General features: G+C 40.4%; 1 protein-coding gene across 14 annotated transcripts in view; it reads right to left on the reverse strand.

Annotated features, from left to right (window-relative positions):
* The window catches only part of LOC109478693 (titin-like), a 43,567-nt gene that overhangs the window by 5,176 nt on the left and 14,105 nt on the right, over window positions 1–24,286 (reverse strand). For 6 of the 14 annotated variants that reach the window (XM_019780377.1, XM_019780374.1, XM_019780371.1 and 3 more), the window contains exons 2-17: window positions 11,308–11,515; window positions 10,626–10,796; window positions 9,516–9,605; window positions 8,910–9,050; window positions 8,405–8,505; window positions 7,774–7,977; window positions 7,545–7,571; window positions 6,438–6,497; window positions 5,444–5,479; window positions 5,015–5,068; window positions 4,626–4,679; window positions 4,284–4,337; window positions 3,836–3,889; window positions 3,356–3,475; window positions 2,960–3,061; window positions 231–2,366 (exon numbers count right to left, since the gene is read on the reverse strand). In XM_019780377.1, the coding sequence (XP_019635936.1) occupies window positions 231–2,366; window positions 2,960–3,061; window positions 3,356–3,475; window positions 3,836–3,889; window positions 4,284–4,337; window positions 4,626–4,679; window positions 5,015–5,068; window positions 5,444–5,479; window positions 6,438–6,497; window positions 7,545–7,571; window positions 7,774–7,977; window positions 8,405–8,505; window positions 8,910–9,050; window positions 9,516–9,605; window positions 10,626–10,796; window positions 11,308–11,515 (3,612 nt within the window). The remainder of the gene's footprint in view (window positions 1–230; window positions 2,367–2,959; window positions 3,062–3,355; window positions 3,476–3,835; window positions 3,890–4,283; window positions 4,338–4,625; window positions 4,680–5,014; window positions 5,069–5,443; window positions 5,480–6,437; window positions 6,498–7,544; window positions 7,572–7,773; window positions 7,978–8,404; window positions 8,506–8,909; window positions 9,051–9,515; window positions 9,606–10,625; window positions 10,797–11,307; window positions 11,516–24,286) is intronic. The other 8 variants (XM_019780370.1, XM_019780375.1, XM_019780378.1 and 5 more) reach the window with 8 other exon arrangements.

Raw genomic sequence — 24,286 nt, forward strand, 5'->3', positions numbered from 1 at the left:
AGGTACAGCACAAGGACCATAAACCGATTCCCAGCACTTTCATCAAAACCATCAGTACCAAACCCACAGCCCTGCAAAACCCAGGTCAGAAATCCAGTGCCAACAGGTTTATATCACAGTTTCATAGACAGCATGTATGTATGATGTGTTCAGAAGTGTCCAAAGTACCATGCTGCCTGTGACACAGTAATAAAACCTTGTGCCCAGCCCCACACCCAGACTGTGCAAACCTCAGCTGTGCTGGTGCCACCCTCCTGCCCTGCGCCACCAAAGTGCTCAGACAATTTTGACTTCACTTCAATGAAGTTTTCCACAGAATCATGATCAGACTCAACTTCTGAATCTTCACAGTTGATTTTTATAATGCAGGGACCATTTGTTTGTTTGCTATAGTTTTTGTTTCTTTGGTTCTGCGTCAAGAAGGGAAGATTATGACTAGAAGAACCATCATATTTGATATTAGACTCTTGTTTTTTCACAAGCCTTTTTGTTTCTCCTGCCTTTTCCTCATCTTTATATATTACATGAAGAGCACTATTGCTGGACATTGTTCTATCAGTACCATTCACAACAACTGTTTCAGTCTGGAATCTTTTTTTAGTTGCAAACTTACTGTCTTTAATAACCATACTCTGAGACACCTGTTCTGAACTAACTTCCTTTTTGCCACTTTCGTCCTTTTTGCCAATCTTATCTTCTCTGAAAATTGACTCCTCCACCAATTTTGTGAGGGCTTTGTTCACAATTTTTTCCACTTCATCCTTTACAATTTTTTTGGACACTACTTCCTTAGGGACTACTTCTTTCACAATGTCCTTAGGGGCTTCCTTCACAACTTCCTTGGGAACGTCCTTCACCACTTTCTTAAAAACTGTTTCCCTTACAACTTCTTTGGGGACTTCTTTCACAACTTTCTCAACTATTTCTTCCTTCACAACTTCCTTGGAGACTTCTTTGGGGACTTTCTCAACTACTTCTTCCTTAACAACTTCTTTGGGGACTTCTTTCACAACTTTCTCAACTACTTCTTCCTTCACAACTTCCTTGGGGACTTCTTTTGGGACTTTCTCAACTACTTCTTCCTTCACAACTTCCTTGGAGACTTCTTTGGGGACTTTCTTAACTACTTCTTCCTTCACAACTTCCTTGGGGACTTCTTTGGGGACTTTCTCAACTACTTCTTCCTTCACAACTTCCTTGGGGACTTCTTTCACAACTTTCTCAACTACGTCTTCTTTCACACCTTCTCTGGGGACTTCTTTCACAACTTTCTCAACAACTTCTTCCTTCACAACTTCTTTGGGGGCTTCTTTCACAACTTTCTTAACTACTTCTTCCTTCATAACTTCCTTGGGGACTTCTTTCACAACTTTCTCAACAACTTCTTCCTTCACAACTTCTTTGGGGGCTTCTTTCACAACTTTCTTAACTACTTCTTCCTTCATAACTTCCTTGGGGACTTCTTTCACAACTTTCTTAACAACTTCTTCCTTCACAACTTCTTTGGGGGCTTCTTTCACAACTTTCTTAACTACTTCTTCCTTCACAACTTCTTTGGGGACTTCTTTCACAACTTTCTCAACAACTTCTTCCTTCCTAACTTCTTTGGGGACTTCTTTCACAACTTTCACAACTATGTCTTCCTTCACAACTTCCTTGGGGACTCTCTTCACAACTTTCTCAACAACTTCTTCCTTCACAACTTCCTTGGCGCAATTTTTCACAACTTTCTTAACTACTTCTTCCTTCAATATTTCTTTGTAGACAACCTCTTCCTGCACTTTCTTGGGGACAACATTTTTCTTCACATCTTTCTTAACTCCTTCCCTAACAACTTCCTTGGGAGCTTCTTTCACAACTTCTTTGACATCTGTTCTGGGGATGTTTTCCTTCACAACTTTCTTGAGGACTACTTCTTTAACAACTTTCTTGGGCACTTCATCACTAGCCATTCTTAACCAAACATCTGAAATAGTTTTGTCCACAGCTTTGGAGGTTTCCTTCTCAATATTCTCAGGAACTACCTTCTTAGAGATTTCATCCTTCACAATTTTGCTACGGGCCTTCTTCTGCCCTTCCTTAGGACTTAGATCCTTAACCACAGCCTCCTTAATGATTGGTTCTTCAAGTATATCTTCCCTATGAACTTCTCCAATGACAAGTTTCAGATTCTTTACATGTGAATTCTTTTTCTGCTTGAAAAGTCTATCCATTTCTCTTTTATGTAGCTCTTTCTGTCCAGCTTTTTTCTGGATCTTTACTTTAGGGACAGAATTTGGAAACGAAGATTGTTTAGCTTCCTTAGTTGTTGGTTTATGTTTAGTGTTCTGAGCTGTGGTGCTGGCAGTCTTCCTTGTTGTTGACTTCTGTAGGAAGCCACAGAAACACAAATATGGTAGGATCTTATCAACATGGCCGACACATACAGTAACACAATACTTAGTTATTATTGAGTCGTTTTGCTACTTGCACTGGTGCAATAGTGCATGTGAAAATAAACATTGTGATAATGCTAAGAAAATCATTCATGTGAGACAACCTAGGTGCAGTAGTGAGGTGCATCTTTTAAGAAAAATCCAGGTGTGCTGTTTCCCTCTTGTGCATGGTTGCACCACACCATACTTTAGACATTCTAAGGTTTGATAAACTTGATTTAATGAGTAACATCTACACAACCTTTAGTTGTGTGTGCCCCCTAAAAAATCTGTAACAAGTTGACCTGATTAAAATATACACATCGAGTCATATAATCATTTTGTGTGTACGCTGGCTACTTTGTAGTCATGATACTGTTTTTAAATCTTCAAACGTCGGCAAACATTTTTCTATCTTCAATTGGTTGAAGACATCCGCCTCAAATGAAAGAAGCTACATCTCTTTTTTTTTTACCCCAGATTTTGATCTCTATGGGATATAATTCACAAAATCAAGTTTATTTCATCCTCTGTTCAAGTCAAACCTCGGAAATGCTGACATCTTCAGGCAAGTCTGTGTCTATCTGTTCAAACATGGCTACCTTGGCTGCCACCCCTCCCTCCTCCACTGTTCCATCTACACACTGCTGGAACAGGCCAATGAACCGACTGGGCTCAAAACTAACATTGGCAAGCATCAAATTGGCAAGCCCTGCAGAATTTTACAGACTAACACCAACACCATGCCAAATTCTACAAAACACCCAAATGTTCTACACAACCAGCAACCAAAATATATCTTTGTAATACATGTACCTATAAATCTGGACAAAAGACAATCTGTTGGACTGTTCCTTACACCCAACAATGAAATTTATCCAGTCTTTTTTTTCACCACCTATACAATATCAGGTGAAGATTCTCTCTTGTTCCAAACCAACCTGTATGTTTCCATCAACTTTTGCCTCAGCTTCCTTAAATATGTCATCTACAGCGATCTTTGCAGACGTTCCAGTGTCGGGAAGTTTCGCTGCTGTCTGTTCGACTTGAGCCTCCACTGCCTGGGGTTTACCGTGCAAAAACTCCTGTTACAGTACCTCTCCTTATCAATATTTACTTCAACCATGTCACCACAAATTTCTTTATTCTACGTGGATCAAAAGCTCTGGACTTTTCAAAGTCACCACATGCTAAACTACAATGTAATTCAAAACCACTTTATGTAGGCTGGGCTCACCACTTTAGACCCTTAAACTCCTTCACCAAAAGACATGCAACACCAGTCTACCAGATCAAAAGATACACCTTCAAGTCTACGAAATATCCCTTTTTAGACCTGACTAACACCACACAAAGGGGTAAGAAAAGTTCCCAACACCTTCATTTTTCTAAAACCAGAAGTCTTTTTTCATCAGACCAACCTTTTTGGCATCTTCCGCCTTGTCCTTTGCCTCATCAGCTTTCTCCTCTACTTTCTAATACATGGTTCAAAAACAAAGACACATTGATATTTCTCCTGATATTTCTCCTGACAGCTTTTTGTATCATTCTGATTTTTATTTCTCCATAGGGGCTCAAACTGATTAACCCGAAGCCGTCTAATGAGCCATCAGTGGTTAGAATTATTCAAAAGCAAAAACCATATTCGTCGTCGTACTGAATTTAGGATTGGCTGGACAAGACTTCCTTTTGAAATCATCACTTGTCTTTAATTTTACATCCGTGTCATCATTTCATTCTGCCCTGTGAGTGATTGGCAGATAATGTGATTAATAACAACGTATAGCCAACAAGACCAACAGTGCAGCGATGCATGCAGAGCTCATTCTGATGACACTGACCAGCAGACATGCGAACATGGAAACAAACCTTCGCAGTTTCCTCTGCTGCTTTCTCCGCATCTCCAACTTTCCCATCTACCGTCTGCCAAACAAATAAAACCGTCGGTCATTCTCTATTATACACTATCTTATCTTGTCTCCCCTTCTTCCACCTTGTGACCTTTTGCCCTTCACCCTACTTGACCTTTCACCTTTGACCAAATTTCATAACCACACTTTTAAAATTCCACAGCCAATAACACTACTTCGGTACTCTCACAACCATGCCATTCCTGTGAATGATGTAGCCTTCAGACCACATGTTAAACTACAAGGAATGGTGTAGTTGCAAACTCCACTGGAAAAAGGACCCATTTGGCATTTCACAGACCTTTGAAATACCTCCGATCTTGTCCTCAGCTGCATCAATTTTGTCATTTACAACCTGTGATTTACAGAAATGAACATTTGAATATGTTTCCCTGGTGTACAGAGTCACACCGGCTAGCCACAGGGACATATGAAGAAATGTCTTCCACAGTCCTAGGAACCCATGCCACATTCACCTTCAAACTATACAGCAAGAGCTTCAAGTTGTTTTGATCATAATTATGGTTGAAACAACTGGAATAAAGGCTTTGAGCAGATCTCACTAATTTAACCACCAAACTAACAATCAAAGATGAAGAAGACTCAGAAGCTTTCACAAGTACTAAATTATCTATGAAGAGTTAGGCAGAAGCAGCAGGAGTTAAGAGGCACACCGCACGCTTAACCAACCTTGTCTGTGTCCTCTATGTTGGAATCTCCCCCGGAAAGCCGTGCCCTTAGTTTCTGATATAAAATACACAGGACAGTTAGCCGCTACGCTGGACTGTTAGCCGAAACAGTGCTTCTATGCACAGGAGATTTGCAGGTGAGCAAGGACAGAGTGATGGTGCTTTGGAAAGCGGAGGTGCTACCGTCAATCTTGAATCTTTCGCAGCAGCTTCATTTCGCGGTAGGGGGAAGTACAGTAGTCATACAAAGAAGACATATTCGCTGTGTCAGGAATTTGTAGTGCAGAGATCACTGGGAAAACCGCGAAAATAAAACCAATGCAAGAGTTTCATGATTCACAGTATGTGGCGCCGCCTATTTGCGTATATGTGAGAGTGTGATGTGCATTTTGTGTGGTGAGTGTTTGTGAGGCGTGTGCTGGTCACACACCTTGGTAGCCTCGTCATCAATCTTCTCATCCTCCGGCTGCAAAAATGTTCAAAATGTCAGCAAGGAAAAGAACTTCACTCAGGTACTGAGTTGTATAGCCGGGGTGCCAGAATGTTCCTTGGCTCCAGGGCCAACATGCCCCCAAGGAAATTATACCACAGCCCCCTCAGTTACACCCCACACATTGACAAACTTGAGGCCTAGAGTGCTACATGTATACGGGTCTGGCATCCAGGCTAAACTTTGTACACAGAAGGCTATTGTCTGTTTGCATAATTTAGTGATCATAACATGTTTCAGAGAACTGTCCAACAACTTTTTTAGTGCAGAGACGAATTAGAAACGTGACATTAACAAAACTAGTGATTGTTGGTGCAAGTTTGTTTCATTACCTATTTGTTAGATATTAGGGTTATGTCCTGGACTTTTTATGCATGCATGGACCATAGTCTGCTTCAAGTTCAAGACAAGTAATCAGTCTTTGGAAGTCAAGTGTTATCTTTACATTAACCTACTACAAACTGTTAGCTATGAACGTGTTTACATGTTCGGCCACAGGAAGTAACTTTTATGGATGACATCAGCGCGCACATTAATTTTTGCCTGATTTTGGAGAGAAAAAAAAGAAATTTTGTTGCCCTAAAAAATGGGCAAAGAGGCCTGTTGTCATACCGGAACGTGGATGGCAGATAAGTATGAAGAGAGGAGACAAGACAAGGCTATGATTTGTTGTTTTAAACAGATGTCGTAAGAGTTAGCAGTAAACATAGCAAAATATAGGTATCATTTCTCGGTTAACAAGGCTTATGTCAAAATTTGAAAATGTAGGAATCTTGTGTTTTTGGCTGCCTTGTTCTTTTTCACCCTATCACATTAGATTTGGAGTCTGAGGAGGATGTCATCCATACAATTTACTTGCTGTGGCCTTCAGTGCGAGTCAGTGGTCCGTGCACACATGGAGAGGGGCTATGGGGCCCTGAAAGAGAACCGTCACCGTTTGCTGAACGTGTCCGTTGGTGGCCTTGGTGTCGTCAGCCTTCTCCTGCTCCTCTTGCTGAAAACAGATTCGCGATCGTGAGCGGGGACAGTCGGGATGCCAGGCTAACCAACTACAGTCAACTGTCACTCATTCAAACCACTTCACAATTTTGATATGCGCATATTTAAGTACTCTCACAAATGTTCTTGTAACATTATAAAAATCTGTCCTGGTGAATTATACATTTTCATGCTTTTCACTAATATTCAATTCAACATTGAAAATTTTGCTAACGATAAATCTAGAAACATCACGTTTTCTCACTCATTTTAAGTTTTGACACAGAATATCATATCTCTTGAAGATGAAGAAACGACCTCATGTAAGGAAAGGGCACTTTCATATTCGCAAGATTCTTCACCAATCATTTTATAAAATAACACTGTCAGTGTTCACAAAAATATAAAGTCAGTCTAAAAATCTGTGGGAACAAACAAACCAAAAAAATTCTATTTACATCTCCTGTAACTCAAAATACAGGAGACATATTCAAACACTGAAGCAAAAAACAAAAAAAAATGAATGATTTTGTCATTATGTAGTGTGATGTTGGTGTCATGTGGTGTTATGTTGGTAAAAGCAGCTTTGGAAAGAAACAGTACTGCAGGGATACAGCAGATATAAAAGTTCTAAGAGAAAGCTGATATAGCTTGCCTTAAAGACAGTTTGGTGCAAATAATGATATTACTATACAGAATACAAAATTAGTCAAAAACCCCACACCAAGAAACAAGCATTAGTAATTTCATATTACCTCCCAAAGTCAGAACAAGCCCTTTAGCCTTCACCAAGCTAATATAACCATTACATGATAAATCATAAAAATTTGCAAAGCAGATTTATGTGAAAACATGCAGGCTTTTCATTTTACAAAGTCAAAAAGACAGGAACAATTTATCTGCCGAGATTGGTGCCTAGAAGTAAGAATTCGTACGTAAGTTCAGACTGATCCGTTTATGTTAGTATGTAAAAACAAGCGGTGAAGTCAGGCACAGCAATACTGCGTGTTAGCTCCAGACCAGCCTAAACCCAGGTTAGGGACACTGAGCATCCCATACCCACCTTTATGGGCGATTCTTTCTTTGCATTCTGCAAACAACAGGAACAAAATCAACTTAAACTCAACAAGAAGGTAACGATAAAAAAACAGAACAAAACAAAACAAAAAAATAAAGGTTTCAGAAGACTTGACAGTGGCCCTGACATGACCTCATCAGTGGATGTCTGTACAAATCATTTAGGATTGTCTCACACAACAGTTCTGTCTCACACAGACGTTTTCCTTCCTTACCTTAACCTCATCCTTCTTCTCCCCCTCGTCCTTGGACCGTGATGCTCGCTTGGAGAGTCGTCGGAAAAGCGAGGGTTTCTTCTTCTTCAGGGGTGACGTCGGCGCGGCGTCGCCCTCCGCAGGCTTCGTGGGTTCCTTCTCGGGCGAGAGGATGACCTTGCCGATGTTCCGCCGCTCGTTCATCTGCTGCATCGCCTCGGCAACCTGCAAGCCACACCCGATTGGTTAAAAACCCTTGACCAATCAGAAGCTTTATTTTGTAACAACACTACTTTTCATTGCCTGAAGTTAAAAGCAATTTCAGGGCAGTAAAACTAAATTTTCAAAATCAATTTTCTGATCAATTTCTATTGGCTGTTGGCTGGTCTAGCTATTTATTGGTGGTACCAAAAAATAAAAGGACTCTTCATGTAGCTTATTTATGGGCTGTTTCAAACACTATAAAATGTTGACGAAAATGTGCTAATGTGAAAATGGCAGTAAATGTCTATATCACACAGACTTTCTCATCCTAAATATCTTTTGTTTTTCTGCCCTGAAATTGCATAGGATACCTTTAATACATCTATAAAAATAGTAAAGGGGTAAAGAAAACTCAATGTCATTGTTAAGACTGTGGAGATGCCCTGACCTGTTCGAAAGCCCAGACAGAGTCGATGCGTGGCTTGATCTTCCCGTCCTTGTACATGTTCAGGATATCTTGGAAGGCACTGCGTACAAGCTCAATTTCACCTGGGGAGGGGGGCACAGAAAAAACACATTAAAACACACTTTTCAAACAGGTATGTAGTAGATAAATAACCCTGTCTGGGTCTATGTTTCAAGTGATTTGAAATATAATATTAGTCTGATCACTTATATTCTGAGAAGCTTCTCCAGATTTCTACTTTATCCAGCATTCCAAATACCCATTGGACTTGAATGTTGCATTCATCACGTTGTGTCTTTATTTTTGTCACATGTAGTTAATGACATATGAATAATATTTTCATGCACAGAGAAACAGACACTCATGATCTGTATTTTTCTATCAGTTCCACTGTGAAACTGAGAATATACATGTACCTAATTGAAGTTGAGAAGACGATATGGGCTCTATCTGTATGAAGTTTTTCTCTTTCAGAAAGTGACTTTACCTGTGAGGTGTGCGAGTTGGAAGCCAGCAATGGCCTTGTTGGTCTTGACCAGCGACACTGGGCTGACCGAGGTGGACTGCCACAGGGTTTTGGCCATCTTCATCAGATTCCTGTTTTCTCCCTTCACCATGTTGGCTGAACCTGTGAAGTACAGTTTGGAAGAGTTCAATTCTGGCACAAAAATCAGGTCTAGATGTACAGGGAAGATTTAAAAATTGCACTGCACACTTCTCAGAGTTGGAGCTAGTCAACCCTGTTTTCTTTGTATCTTTGCAAGGCAGACCCTTGTGATATTTTAGTGCAGGAGAATTTTTAAGATTGAAATGTGAGGAAGTACTTTTATGAGGCCTTGTATTAACTTGTAACTTACAATGGGCCAAACGTAATGGTGGGTATCTACCCTGCAGTGCTTTCATCAGCAGCTAGGTGGAGCTTTTGAGCTTGCACAAAAACTCAAATGTAAGTAATCCAAAGCAATGTCCGATGCAGGAAACTATAACATCTTACATCAAGAAGTTTAAGAATATTTTGTTGAAGGTAGCTGAAAGCAAAACCAGTGGCAAATAAAATTCCTTGGCTTAGAACCCAGCGTATGTGGAGACTTACCATAAGTGACGATCTTTCCCATTGGTCTGAGGAGCTGCAGACCCTTGGATGTGTCTGCACCTCCCAGGGGGTCCAGGACAATGTCCACACCTAAGGGGGAGGGGGGCATTGTTAGTGACAAGGTCAAGTTTGTATGTTGCAGAGAGACAGCTTTGCTTACCCAGGTAGTGAAATACCTGCCCCCCCGAAATCTGGGAAAATCACTGTATTTCAGAGTGGAAGCACACTCAAGGCCATTTATTTCAGCAAAAGTTTTTCTAAACAGCTTTGTCATAGTATTTTGTACAATAAAACCTCCAAATTCTCAGATCATTTTCTTTCCTGGGCTTTCTACTAGCATTTTTTTTTTTATTCCAACATTTCTCAAAAGACATGGTGACAGCACACTCAAGTTTTTTCAACTATGCCGCCACCATGCAGAGGACAAATGCATGAATGGACAAAAAACAATCAGTTTCATCTGAGTGAAGTGAGGAAAGTCGTGTTAAGTACCATTCCCAAGGGCATAAGATCAGTGGTTTCTACCAGTTTTAGTTTGAACCTATCACACAGTCTTCTTTATAACTTGAAAATTTATATTATCTCTGAGCATCTCGACTTAAAACCGTGCCTTGGAAAAAACAGGAAGGCCGTCGTCCATCTTGCTATCGCAAAAATGGCTGGAATGTTGTCAAGGCCAAACTCCACTGCCACTGCTAACACACAGGGTCAGGTCAGGGCTGGTCTATATACATCAAACACTTCCACAACTTACACATGTCCTACACAGCACTAGGTCTAATGTTAGGCATGGTCTGAATAACAGCTATGCTTCAGATTTTAAAGGTGAAAATGTGATCATTGGTTATGTAACATTAAGTGGTTTTGAGGTGAATAAAAGCTAGAAATGCATGACGTTTACCTTCGCATATGGTCTGCTCTGTTAATTCTTACTCAAACACATTCATATATATGGTGACAGTAGTCTAAATCCCTGCTGCTATAAAATTGCAACATGATGTAACCCAACACTGGTTACCAAGGTGACAGACATCTGGTTCAGGTCATTGACCTTATTGGTTTGGAGAATAAGAGGAACCAGAGCACAGTAAACATAAAAATTGCACAGACCTTTGGGGCTGATGTTCTTGATCTCCTCTGAGTAGTCTCTCGTCCGGTAGTCGATGGGATGGTCCACACCGTTCTCCTTGATGGCGTCGTGTTTGGTGGCGGAGGCCGTGCCGAACACTGTGACGTTCTCAACTGTCTTGGCGAGCTGTGTAGCTGCCCAGCCAACACCACCTGCATCATGGGAAGGCAACAACCGTTTACCATTATTCTATTTCTTTTTACTATATATAAATTTCAACAACTTTGACTATTTTTCACTGTTTTTATTTCAATTACTCTCCAATCATTTCAATTCTCAAGGAGATTTGGTGCCCCTGTATGAAAGAACTGTTTAAAAAGTTCTGGGATGACAGTTCTTTGACACCTTCATCTTCATTTTCATTATTCTCTCCCTTTAAAATCTTCTTGAATGGTTATTGAATTTTTGAATATGTTTGTTGCTTTTTGCAGGAAACCCTTGGTAAGACCTGTCTGCCCTGGATGCCCTAGTTTCTGTGACCCCGGGGGTCGTTCACTATACACTCAGGGGAGGAGTGCATGTACCAAGGCTTACTCAAAATTATGAAATCATGGTAGTACCATGCAAACAATAACCCTAACAGCAACCACCGTCGCCATGGCAATTTATGTTTTCATTGCTAGTCTTGCTTGTTTGTTTGTTTGTTCCGTAGCATAGACTGACCTGCGGCGATGTGTACCAGCAGGCTCTTCCCCGGCCGCAGGTTGCCGAAGTCAAACAGCATGAAGTACGCGGTCAGGTAGCTGAGCGGGATGGCGGCGCCCTCCTCGTACGACATCTCCTCAGGCATGACGAACACGTTGGTGGCGGGCACGGCCACGATCTCGCGCCACATCCCCGTCTGCGCCAGACAGATCACATTCTGCCCAACCTGGACAACACAGAAATAACCGTATTAATCAGACTGTAAACATTCTGCAATCACTCTACAATAGGAGGACAAAATATTGATTGAATATGAGTATGAGAAGTATGAAATATGGTTTGAATACATGTTATGAAAACAAAAAATATTGTTTGAATATGTATATTGAAATGTTTGAAAATCCATGGTCAGAATACATATCACTGCAAATTCAAACTTTACTTTGGTAGAAAAAGACTGGAAAGTGTATAAGTATGGAAATTTATTATGCCTTAAAAGAAAAATCCATCCAAAGCGCGGATGTTCAGCACATGTTCCATGGTAGATGGGGAAATAGGTCAGGGGATATAACAGTCGGGGCGAGGTCAATGCATTCAACTGACTTCCTTTTGCATTTTCCTGCTTTCATAAATGTACAGGAGACTCTTGTCTCTTCCTTAAGTCTGTGGCATGCTGGTATATCTTAAAACCAATATGTCGCTAAGTTACAAAAACAGTTTTGAGAACCAGATTACTACATGGATACATTGCGATGGCAACCACAGTGGGCATCTGATAATTACAAAACGAGTTCTAATTTCAGACAACCATTTTATCTAAAGCCGACTTTACGACCATCTACTGTAGCAACTTCCTCTTTAAATGTCTACGTTTAATTCTTCACCACTGTCATCCTGATATTATGTTCACACGTATGTATGTTTAAAACCTAATATTGACATACTATCACCTTCCAAACGACCAGCTATGCTCGTATCCATATTACACAACTACTGAATGACCTGGCATTATTGTTTCTTAATTAAAGGCACTTTCCACAGAAGGGACAACACAGGTGAGATAATGATGAAGACTACCTGTAGTAAAGACAGGCCTGTGGCCAATTATGTACTTCCACCTCTACCTTTGATGTTAGTGAATGGTAGGATGGACTACAAGCCAGCCATTCCTGCTGTCTGTTATCATTAGGTTTATCTTTCTACTAGGTAGACACACACTGACAAGTAGCCCACAGAAAGTTACCAAGATATTCCTTATCATACTTGTGGATCTATGGAAATGTGGTAAGCAACATCTGGTTTTCTCTTGTCATAGGAGGAACAATTACGTAAATCTCGACCAATTTTTTTTTAAAAGATTGAGACACCAACATGCTTTTTGTTGACATATTATATATATTTCTATCCTACATTCACCTCTTGTGTATTTCAAAACAGGTCATTTTAAACTTGTAAATTTTCGCGACACAAACTATACACAAATTTATGTCTTTTTTTTTCCTGATATACTACTTCTTTCTTCCACACATGAATGCACCCTGAAGGGAGGTTGCACTAGACATTCTTCAACTATTCATATACACCACAGCTTTCCCCACACCACTTGTAGCTGTAGACAATCACAGCCTACAGATTACCGGCGACCTCTGGTAAAAAGGTTACACAATTATCCCGACAAATGTCCCCTGCTGCTGGCTAAACCGCAGTAAAATATCCACCTATCTGGAGCAGTTATCTATGGGAGAAACCCATGATATCCCTGCTGCGGTTATCAGTTGGTAGCAGTAGGGAACATCTGGACTGGAGTGAGCTAACAGTGACACACGCGTAATCCCATCTCACCTTGTATCCTCAGGCAATACAATCAGCTTATTCCTGGATTTCATCCTGAGAATGCCATTACTGTAGTATTACCAAGATGCCACTCTGACTCGCAGCAAAAAGCACTCCTAAAGTATCCTTAAATTCAGTTCCAAAAATGGAATCGCATCTCAAACCAGTTGACTTCATACTGAATCATAGTAGGGACAAATATCATGTACAGTATACGAAAGTTCATATATTGGTCTTTTTGATGAGAGTAATTAACACTGATCAATGGACAGAGCATTCTGCAGAACAAGGGGGTCATCTGCAGTACCGAAAAGTGGGGCAAGAGGGCCTCGCTTCCTGCAACCAACATTCATGTTGCCGCTAACAGGAGATGCCAGGCAGTGTTGATATCCGGACTGGAGCCGCACAGGATATTTGCAGGAGCTTTCAGGAAATTGTGGAGGCCGCTTGTTGGGTTTGAAAGATACACACTCGACTGATGACATGCCAACATTTTCTGTCAGGCCTCCAGCTTTTCGTAGGACGAAAGTGCACTCTGTGAGACCTAGTCAGGCTAACAAGTGTTACAGAAACAGAAATTCCATATCAGAAGACTCAAGTGAAGAAAAACACACCCAAAAAAATGAAAATGGAGGAACAGGTCAACGTGAAGGTACAGTTTTCTTGAAGCAACTGGGCATCCAGTCTGTCTCAGACTCCAGACATTAATAAGACAGGATTGATCTGACTACCAAAGATAGGTCGTTGACAGCCTGACCCTTACCCAGCCCTGTTCTCTCCCACAACCCACAGTTCCTGTGACTGATTGGAATAATGGCCCGATCAATACAAACTTAATGTTTTAAAGCCAGAGAGTGGATCAGTGGGGATGTACTGCACCACTTGATCAATGAGGTGCGTACTGGTTATTAAAAGGGTTCTCCACACATGGCCAGTCGTCTTGGACCGCTGCCATTCTACACTAGGCTTGGCTGAACAAGCCTTGAGAATGTCAAGGAGAATTTCTATACCCAGCCTAATAATATGTGCAAGTAATCTTTGGAATGGATCATTTACCGCATGTTTTTCCTAGTGCAGTCATGTAAGAAGAATAAAATTGCCTGTACTATGTACTATGGCCTTGAATTTAATTAGTGGTGCCACTGGACAACTGTGTATGAAAATACCGGTACCAAAACTGTAAATGGTGTAAGGCATTGTAAAAAAAATGTTGCGTTTCAAGTTTCCTGACCAACGCTAGAAAAACCTGCCGACCCTAGTCTTTTTTTGGTGAATCCCAGCAAGTACATCCTTTTTTAGAGCTGATCAACCTTTTCTAGCTCCTTGATCTGACACCAGAGAGATGAAACAAGCGCAATTTATGCAAGTGTTACTTTATATTATAAAACTGTATTGTATGAGTTGGATCACTGCCACGGTAAAAAAAAAGATAATCCCTACCTACCGACCCTAACTTCTCCAGGACTAAAGCAGTAAACATTTTTTTCCCTAGGCCCAAACACAAAGCTTCATTTTTGGGCACTGGAGGCCAGTACGTTAGATGCCAGGGGAGGATGAATTTGCCCAATGTGTCAGACATGTGCTGATCAACTTACCGCTTCACCACAGATAGACGCCAGGCTTTACAACGTGACCAGGATACAGATGTCAATAACTTGTCCCGTGGAGAGCTATCCAACTTCCTTGACAGAATTTACAGAGGGCTTCTTTCACTAGAGCTGGCATTAAGCATATTTCAAAAGGCACTGACGTGACAAAATAACCTTCACATTGTCATGCTTTAGTGAAAAATTCTTCTCATTATCACTTGGGCCAGTTACAATTTCTGTAGAATTTGCTCGTTTGTTGGATGGTTGGGCGACTAATTTAGAGATAATAAAAATGTATTTGAAACAAGTTTTTGTTCTATTTTAGTCGTGACTTGAGAAAAAAACAGATCCAGCAATTTTTCAAGGCCTTACCATCATCACTAGATCATTGTTGTACCTATGTATCATCATAAAACCTGAGTGCCAAATTATTTCGCACAAGTGCCATACATTAAAATGCTCACATAGCCAGGACACTTGAATTCTATCATGTCCATTGGCACTTACACCGAAACGTTAGCGTAAAAGGTTACAATATACCAATGACAAGACGCGGTAATTGATAGTACGTGACGGGCTCGGCATATCGGCTTCACCTGCGTTTAGCGTTTCGAGAGAGCTGTCAGCGAAAACGGCCGCTATTTTTCACGGCATCAGTTTTTATGGGCTGGCCAACATGGCTGGTAACTCCAGCAATTGAATTATACGGCAAATTACCTTCTCTAATGGACAAAATGTAAATAGTCCTGGGAAAATGCATCAAGGCACACCAGGCTGGAACATCCCGGCTAATTGACTAGAGGGGGAAGGAGGAATGATTTGTTTGGGCTGGGATTTCCCTAGTGTCTGCTAAAAAATTAGATGGGTGCTCAAATAGATCACTGTTCAGTGCTGCGCTCTTACAACAAGGGATTGAATATCTATTCTACAGCTTCTAATGCGTTTGGTCTTCTGGTACTGCCAGATTCTTTGCAAGCCTGGCTAATGCTGGTGATATCGTGTATATGTGTAAGTGTGGTCAAAATGTTGTCGTGTTTAGATGATTTCTACATTAACAGCTTGTCCAATCACTAGCCATTATCTTCAAAGCATAATATGCACATTTTCTTCTCCTCTTCCCATTACAAGGCACCGGATGTGCAGTGTAGGTACTGAAACGTTATAATGAAAGGGGAAGAGAGGCTTGTATGTAGTCTTCCATTAAAACTCAGAAAAACGGGTTGTCATTTGGTTCTAATTGAAGGGTAGTATTGCCCAGGATATACATTAGTCCAATTCTCGCTGTTCTAAAGTTGTTCCCTGGGTAGATTAAATAAGGCCAAGGAAAAAAAATGTTGTGTTTCCTGTTTCAGTCCAGAAAAAATTAGGGTCGGTAGGTAGGGATCTTATTTTATTTTTATTTTTTATTTTTTTTTAGACTTTGCTGATTGCTGTGTTTATATAAGCAGAACATGATGAAAAATCGATTGTGCAATATTATATTTCATCACTCAGGTACTCAGGTGTCAGATCATGGAGCTTTAAACGGTCGATCAGCTCGAAGAACTTAACAGATGTCCCTAGCCCTTGCAGGGCTAAATTCAGATTCAGGTCCTGATTCAAGTCTACAGGTTTTCAGGGTTCTCCCTGGGATTTCGGAGAAAAAAAAGAAACAAAAAAGAATTCTAAGAAAAAAAAATTAATCTGCACAAAATTTTAATTGGTTTCTATCCCTTTGTTTGCCTAAAAATCGATAGTGTGATTGTATCAATTTGAAACCCCCAAAAATTAGCTAAATCGGCGATTTAAGGTTATTGCGCAATGGACGTGCCCTATGACCTTCAACCTTTGGGGGTCATGCAGGCGTCAACAGCGCCCTCCCCATGCCTTGCCAGTCCGTTTTCGTGGGCAAATTTCTGCTTTTTTAGAGGTTTTGCGACCTAAAAACTCACATCAGAGGAAAAATACACCACAGACGACATTTTCATGGTAAATATCGATAAATGGACCAGGCATAACTGTCCCGTTGCCGATTTTGCTGATTTTTGCCATGTGCTTATAATTTGTTTACGTCGATAGCTACCTTTCCTCGTCCGGTTTTAGACGTTTTGGGACTAAAAGACCGACAAAGGGGGAAAAATAAATCATATACATTATTTTTATGAGAAATACTGCTATCATGGACCAGACATTTTTCTTTCGCGTTGCCGAATTTTTGCAGCCGCCGCATGCTGATGGTGCAGTACGGTAGGGAATTTTCTACGATTAGTTCGTAAATGTATCGGCTTTTAAACTTATTTTCGGAGTCGATGGCTTTATTTTACAAACAAATCAGACAAATTATTAGCGTTGTTTACACGACTTCAAAACGCTAGCGGGGCGCCCGATGTTCCACCAATGACAGCGATTCTCTCGGTAGCGTCGTGCAAAATGTTTTGGTTCAGCAATATGCAGGGGTCCACACAAAAATAAGGCTAGGGTCGGCTGTTTTTTTTAGGGTCGGTCGGGAAACAGGAAACACAACATTTATTTTCCTAGGCCTAACTGGGCAACATGACAGCATTACAACACCACCACCCCCCCGCCACAGTATCTTCAATGATATTTTATTGTGTAAGAAGACCCGACACTGTAAGTACAACACTTAGTATTACAATGTCTAAATGGTAAAACACCACTAAGAAATAGTGGATTTTGACAGCTTTCAGCCATATAAGCTATCAGATACAAAGTTGTCTCTTTAACGAATCAATGAAGGATAGACTGCTAGATAGAGCTTCTGATGACTCAAAGACAAAAGTCTCATGCACTCTGTTTTACATTTCCTTGCTGCAGGCAAGGAGGTTCAAAATATAGAACCATGCTGCAGGTAAAGCATGTTCAGCAATTCTGTATTGGGTACAGTGTAAGTTGGCAGGGCTAGGGTTAAACACACAGGATGTGGTCACAAGTCATCATGGCTGCAGTAAGGATTATCAGGAAGCCCCTTTCACACACCTTCACCGGTCACGACAGGTGAGCAAATATGATCTACACTTCATACAAAAGAAACAGTCATCTCAACTTGTACAGTCTTTTCATAGCTGTTTGTCACTGGACATTTCTTTGGACAGTAAGGTCAGCATTAATTCTCAAAACATTTGCATCAAAAACCAGCTGCAGCAATCATTCTAACTTGATTTTATGACAAATTTTTCTTAATTCCTAAATAACTTATTTCTAATGTAGATCCTAAGAACAAAGAGATAGTTGTTTCATGTTTAACGCATTAGTCAGAATCTATTCACGCTATAGAAATGTAGGACAGTGTTTGAAACTGTTCTAGAAATGTAACACGACCCTTTTTTTGGTCATGACTTCAGATGAGTCACTTCCTGGGTTCCACAACTTGCTTGCCTTAAATGGTCAAAAAACTTGTGGAACGGATCTGCCCCCCTCCCCACGCTCCTCTGATCAAATAACAGGTGCAGGTTACAGCCAGGTGTGACTAAGACAGGTGCATCTGAATAACCCATTAAAGAAATGAATTATTCTGCTTGATGAATTTTCTTTTGTTTTAGCCCTTACGATAATTGAATTTTATGGTAGATCATTTACCCAGGTTTATTCATTACATTTGCGTAATGACAGTCTATCCATTGGTTATCTATAAATTTCATATTCATAACATTTGTTTCTTTGACCCTTTTCCTAAGCCTCTACCAAGCAACTCCCTGCAATAATATCTGTCTATTTGGCCAATTTTTTTGTCTTTCTAGCTGCTTCCAGAAGCCTGATAGAGACTGTATTTTCCTCCCAATTCATTCTATGCTACAAAGTTTTCATGGATGTTCACACATAGTGTGGAGAAGATTTAGAGACAGGCCTTTTTGTTTGAAAGGCCATGGGCACATCTGGTGGCACCAGTTGTTAAAAGGCTGCTCCCATGGGTTAGTGCTGACATTCACACTGTCAATGACAGCACTGATGTTAGAATGACAGCAACTGCTGTGACATACTGTCTTTCTTTCCCTTGTTTCAGCACAAGTTATGTAGCTAACCCATCTTCTGCTATGGACTCTTTGGACCACACAGACTTCTATTTTTGTTGTGGAATACTTGGATGGGAAGTCAAGCAAACTTAGAAAAGAAATGACAAAACTAACATCAAAATAATTACAAAAAAACATGCTTTCGCTGTTCCTTTGTGGATTGTTACAGCACTGAATACAAAATACAATCCAGACTTTTTTCCCAATAAAGGGATTGTCAGAAAATGTACCACTGGTACTATTTCTAAAAGTTACATATGAAGACCAGAAGTTAGTAAAATATCTCATTCACCCGTCTTTTTCTAAGAACGTTCCTCTTACAGTAAAGCACAGACAATCCTTTATCAGCTGAAGCTGTGTAATTCCTACCTGACAGACATATGCGTTCCCCTGTCACTCATCCATTAGCAGGCTTTTTATCCCTAACAGGAAAACACCCCCACTTTGTACCATCTCATTTCAGTAATGGAGCCGGGCTGCTCTTCAAAGTACACTCCACACTCCAGTCTTGTCTGTCATGGGGCCTTCACTCCTGTACTGGATCTTTCTCGGCTGTTTTTAGAAGAAAACAAAACTAAAGCTATGTCATGAAATCTACAGGGAAACATGTAACAGTACCTTCACATTTTTCCTTGATATATCTATCAACTTTGTAGGTATTTGCATGGGACTATAGTATAATAATATGATATATTTTAAAATATTTAGCCATGGGTTAGGCAGTGAAGACCACTTGATTCTACTCCAAACTACTTTTCCAGTGTTTTACATATGATTTGTTTCAAGAGCCTACAGTTTATTTTTCTTTATAATGTTCACAAAACCGTAATAAAAAAGGCTGATGTATACAATTCAAGACAATTTATTACAGGTAGCCTCTTCAACACTGCAAACTGACCAGCGTTTTCGAGATGACCTTATCTTACAATATAAATGTCCAGATGCCAACGAGAGTGGGACGCCCTGACCACAGGGTCAACAAGTTATTTACCTTTTCTACCTGGCTGAACAATTTAATGATGTTTACATGTCCACCCCTGCCCTACCGTAAACAAACGACATGTCATTCTGCTTACTCTTTACCTACATACATACAGGACTAGACAGTAATTTAGGGAAAAAACACTCCAAAGCACTGGAAAGTGCGGAAAACTGTTAACACCTCAGGTGAGGTGATACCGAAAGGGGAAGAAGTTGGTACAATACACAAAACCTGAAGCATATGGAACACATGACAGCACTGTGTTTGTCTACACTAACTCAAACAAGGGATTCCCTCCGACAAATACTTGAAATAACAAGAGACAAGATACCCAGAGGGAATATGTACAGGTAAGGAGCATCCATGACTGCAGGCAAATAATTAGGAAAATGAATAGATCAATCACATTTAATTGTTTTGCAATAACAGGTAAGAGAACAATTTTGCAAACAAGCTGCTGTATGTATGAAAAATTAGCAAATAAGTTGATAGTAACTTTTTACCGCATATATGTCTTTCAGCATGACAGTTAATTGTATTGTGTGTTCTTGGTTTCAATTTTTGTTACAGTGGTATGTAAATATCTTCTGCACAATAATGATCAAAGAAAAATTTTGACATTTGTGAGATGTTCCATCAGTGGACGTTAGACTAGCATTCTTTCCAATTCAGAAAACACCCTACAGGCTACAGAAATCATTTTAATTGGGTGTGTTTTGAGCTCTGTCCGCTATTTTGGACTGACGTTTCAATCGGTCGTTATTCCGAGGGTGCCCCACCCTGCCCTTTGGTCAGGAAGAAGCTAATGAAAGAATGGAATAAATGAGGAAAGTCTGGTTCATATCAGCTGACATCTAACATACCAAACATGCTTTGTGGATCTAGTAGTACAGAGTACACCACATGGCCTGTGTATTCCTTACAAAAACCACTAAGGAACAACAAACAATGAGTATTGCAAAGAAAAGTTAGCCTAGTTGGTTACCAAACCTATGCTAACCGCTGTCTCTTTCGTCCTATATTTGCAAAGAGGACGAAAGAGACTGTGCAGATAAAATTGGTATAGTGACCAGGCTAAAGAAATGCATGTTGTAAGTATTACTAAAAACGTTTCGGAGGTTTCAAAGATGTAGAAACTTTTGCAATCTGAAATCTGCATGTTACTTTGTGTTACTTCTTACATTTATTTATCACACATAAATTATAATGCACTTGAAATTCTGACAATGACAAAACAACATTGGATACAAGCCAACTCGTCTCAGATCACAGGAGCACATCGACAAAACGTAATGCACCTGCGCGAAACCTGTAATGTATTGTACGTAGCACTTCGTTAGAGCGTCTCATAATATATAAGGTCACATTCGCGCATGTAAGGTTAACACTCCGCCTGTACTTACCAAATGTTATGTTGGAAAAGGTATCTTCTGCAACAGGCAAAATTCTGATGCAACAAAATCCAAAGAAAACCGTGTAAAATGGGGGGTTTTGCACTGGCGCACTATGTTCTGCAGACGTACTGATCACAGGCCACATATGGGTATGTAATTGACAAACCAAAGTGCACCTTGCTCGAGCTACACCGCTGTTGTATTCATCGTACCAACAAAAGGTAGCCACCATTAGCACCTGTCACAATATCTCCCAACAATTATATCTACCTGCCCAGGTAGAAATGGATCATTCCAGGTGAGTTGATGCCCCTGGGGCGAGGCAGGTTTCCCAACACGTGCATCAATAATTAAACCTCAGCCGGGGGAGATCCACTAACTTTTCAGTAAGGGAAGCTGTTCTGTACAGTTTCTACAGCAAACCAATCACTGACAAAAGGTAGTGGATGCTATCTGAAACGTCTGTTTTCAAAATTTATCTAGTTGCTTGCGTAACTGTTGATTTTGTACACAACCAAGTAGATTCATTCTTGTGACAACAGCACTGCACCAAAGTAATGGCTGCTACTATTATTTCATAGCCTTAATTTTAACCTTCAGTCTGCCAAGTTAGCTGTTTGGCACTAAATTTCTATTGGTTACAGGTTTAGGCAGCAGGGAGAAGGTTAACATCAAAAGATTTATAGCTCTGCAATGACTACACTGTAGGTGTGTCCCTGAGAACAAGGCCGTACTGTCATATCTCGTTGAAATATCCAATAACGGAAAGGTGCGAATTGATCTATCATTTGCTGACTGATCAAATATAGACTATATTAGGGCAAACTGGGGTGCATCTATCTTAATCCTGTGGCAGACCAGAGCCAGACAAAATCAAATCAAAAATGCAGGTACGATCAATAATTCAGATGATAGGATCGGGCTTAAAGAGGCCTGAGGGGAAGAGATAGGCAAATCTGGAACTATCAACTCGGGTGTGGAAAATATACTGGCACAGAATCATAATCTTATTAAATGTGGCCCTCTACATGGCCACACTATCGTAATTCATTGGTTCACCGATTTATCTTGGAGAACTGGAGTATCAATGTAACAGAATTTGAAAGCCTTTACATAAGGGTTACACTTCATAGGTAGGTTTCCAGTCACTCCTAGACAGTGTATGGAGTTAGTTATAGTGGCAGGAAGACAAAAACAAACATTCAGCCGATCACATGTTCACACTTAACTATGGGACATACAGTAAGGGCGGGGCTGTCCAGGTGTTCACTTAAGTTCAGAGACTGAAGATAATACAAACGTTAGCAACTTCATAACCATACATTTTTCAGCTAAGACTCAAAACTCAAGCAAACAAGAGTTCAAATTATCCAAGTTGAGTGTACTTCTTTTAAAGCAGATCTTGGTTTAGGGTTTATTTGCAAACGTAATTGTTCATGATGGCAAAACAAAAAGAACTGAAGACATGCCAATATTACAGATTGTATAGTTCAGTAAGCTTAGCTTTAAACTGGGCTACCCCCAAAACGAACAACTTGTTTTTACTTGAAAGAAGCAGAGCGTAGTGTGGTTGGAAAGAACACCAAGAAATCCTCCATAGATTCCATCAGGGAGGGCATGCATGCAAAATGATTTACACTAAAGGCACTGACATGGGGTTGTACATCAGACCTGCGACCTCAATGACCTTGGAAACCCAACATATGGAACCTTTCTTCCACATGATGGAAAGTCACCTACTTTTTATCCAACTGAATTCTGCGACAATATAAATTTTTATAAAGAACAACTTTCCTTTAAAAAAAACTTTGACCGTTGCCTGATTACGTTGAAATAGAGGTTCAAGTTGTATATACTTTTTTGCCGTTTTACGAGCCTGTTTTTCCAGTTTCCATGTCAATGTCTCAAGTTTGTGACCTTTGATTCACGAGTATTGCGAGTGAACTTTCTGAACATACATGTACCACTCTATGCCAAGGCAATACCTCCTCATTCTTTCATCACACCTTATCGACAGAAAAATTCATTATCAAGGTCCACTGATAATATTACATCATTTTTCTTGCCTGTCCAATCACAGTTCACTGGAAAAGATGCCTTCCAGGTCCAATAGAACTTATGGCCTTCTGCTTTTAACACCTACGAATTAGAGGGAGCTAGGTTTAAAAACACAATGTCACTGTTTGCCTAAGAATATATAAAGGATATTATTAGCTATCAATGCTTAAGTCTTTTCCATATCACAACACTGTATTTTGACTCCTGTTCATCAAGAATGTCAGAAATGTCAACATTGTTGTTAGATGCGAGCAACAAATTCCATAAAAAGACCTGAACATCACAGAAAGCTCTGCTCCATATGTAACACCACCACCACACCAGAGCTACAGTATTCAACAGTCTGTAGTGTTATGTTAGGGAGAGTCTGGTACAGAAAACATGTTCAACCCAACTTGTCACCATTCCAAAGGTCACCTGAAACCAACGTCAGCCCCCTACATCCTGAAAAGATTTGGTCACCCGCCAACTATGCACCCCGACTATTGGAAACCCCTCATTTCCATACCACATAACCCCTGCCTATTGTTATGCACATATTCTCAAGTCATGAGACGACAGAACACTTCCCATTTTCTTGGTCTCGCATTCAACAGAGTAGATTCACTGTATTTTACTACAACACTACCAAATATCCATTCCATATTACGAGCGACTTTACTACAAATTCTCTTGGTTCAAGAGGACTGGAATTCGCGGTTTGGAAGTCATGGCCAGTTTCGGAGGAAACACAAGTGCAAGTTCGTGCCCATGTAAGCAAAAGGCAACGCCCACTCCTGCTAGCAAGCGTTACAGAATGTAACAGACCATTGTTAGCATTCAGTAAGTAAAATAACTGACTCACAGAAGTGAGTGATCTAATACTTTTGCGTAGGAGTGGGAAACAAGCGGCTTGGATCAGAGACAAAGGAGGCATGTGTTAAACCAATCTCACCACAAACAGGTCGGCTTTCATAACCTCTGGCGACCACTCCTGAGTCATAGCTCACAACAATCCGTTGTCACACTCAAAGCAGAATTGAAAGATTTATAATACCGGCATTGTATTTATACAACTCTACCTACCCACTGATACATGATTCTACCAGCAAAATTACAACATGCAACATAAACTACGCCTCTGGCCTCACC

The sequence above is a fragment of the Branchiostoma belcheri genome, unplaced genomic scaffold, assembly GCF_001625305.1.
Source record: "Branchiostoma belcheri isolate BF01 breed outbred unplaced genomic scaffold, Haploidv18h27 scaffold45, whole genome shotgun sequence".
NCBI classification, from domain to species: domain Eukaryota; kingdom Metazoa; phylum Chordata; class Leptocardii; order Amphioxiformes; family Branchiostomatidae; genus Branchiostoma; species Branchiostoma belcheri.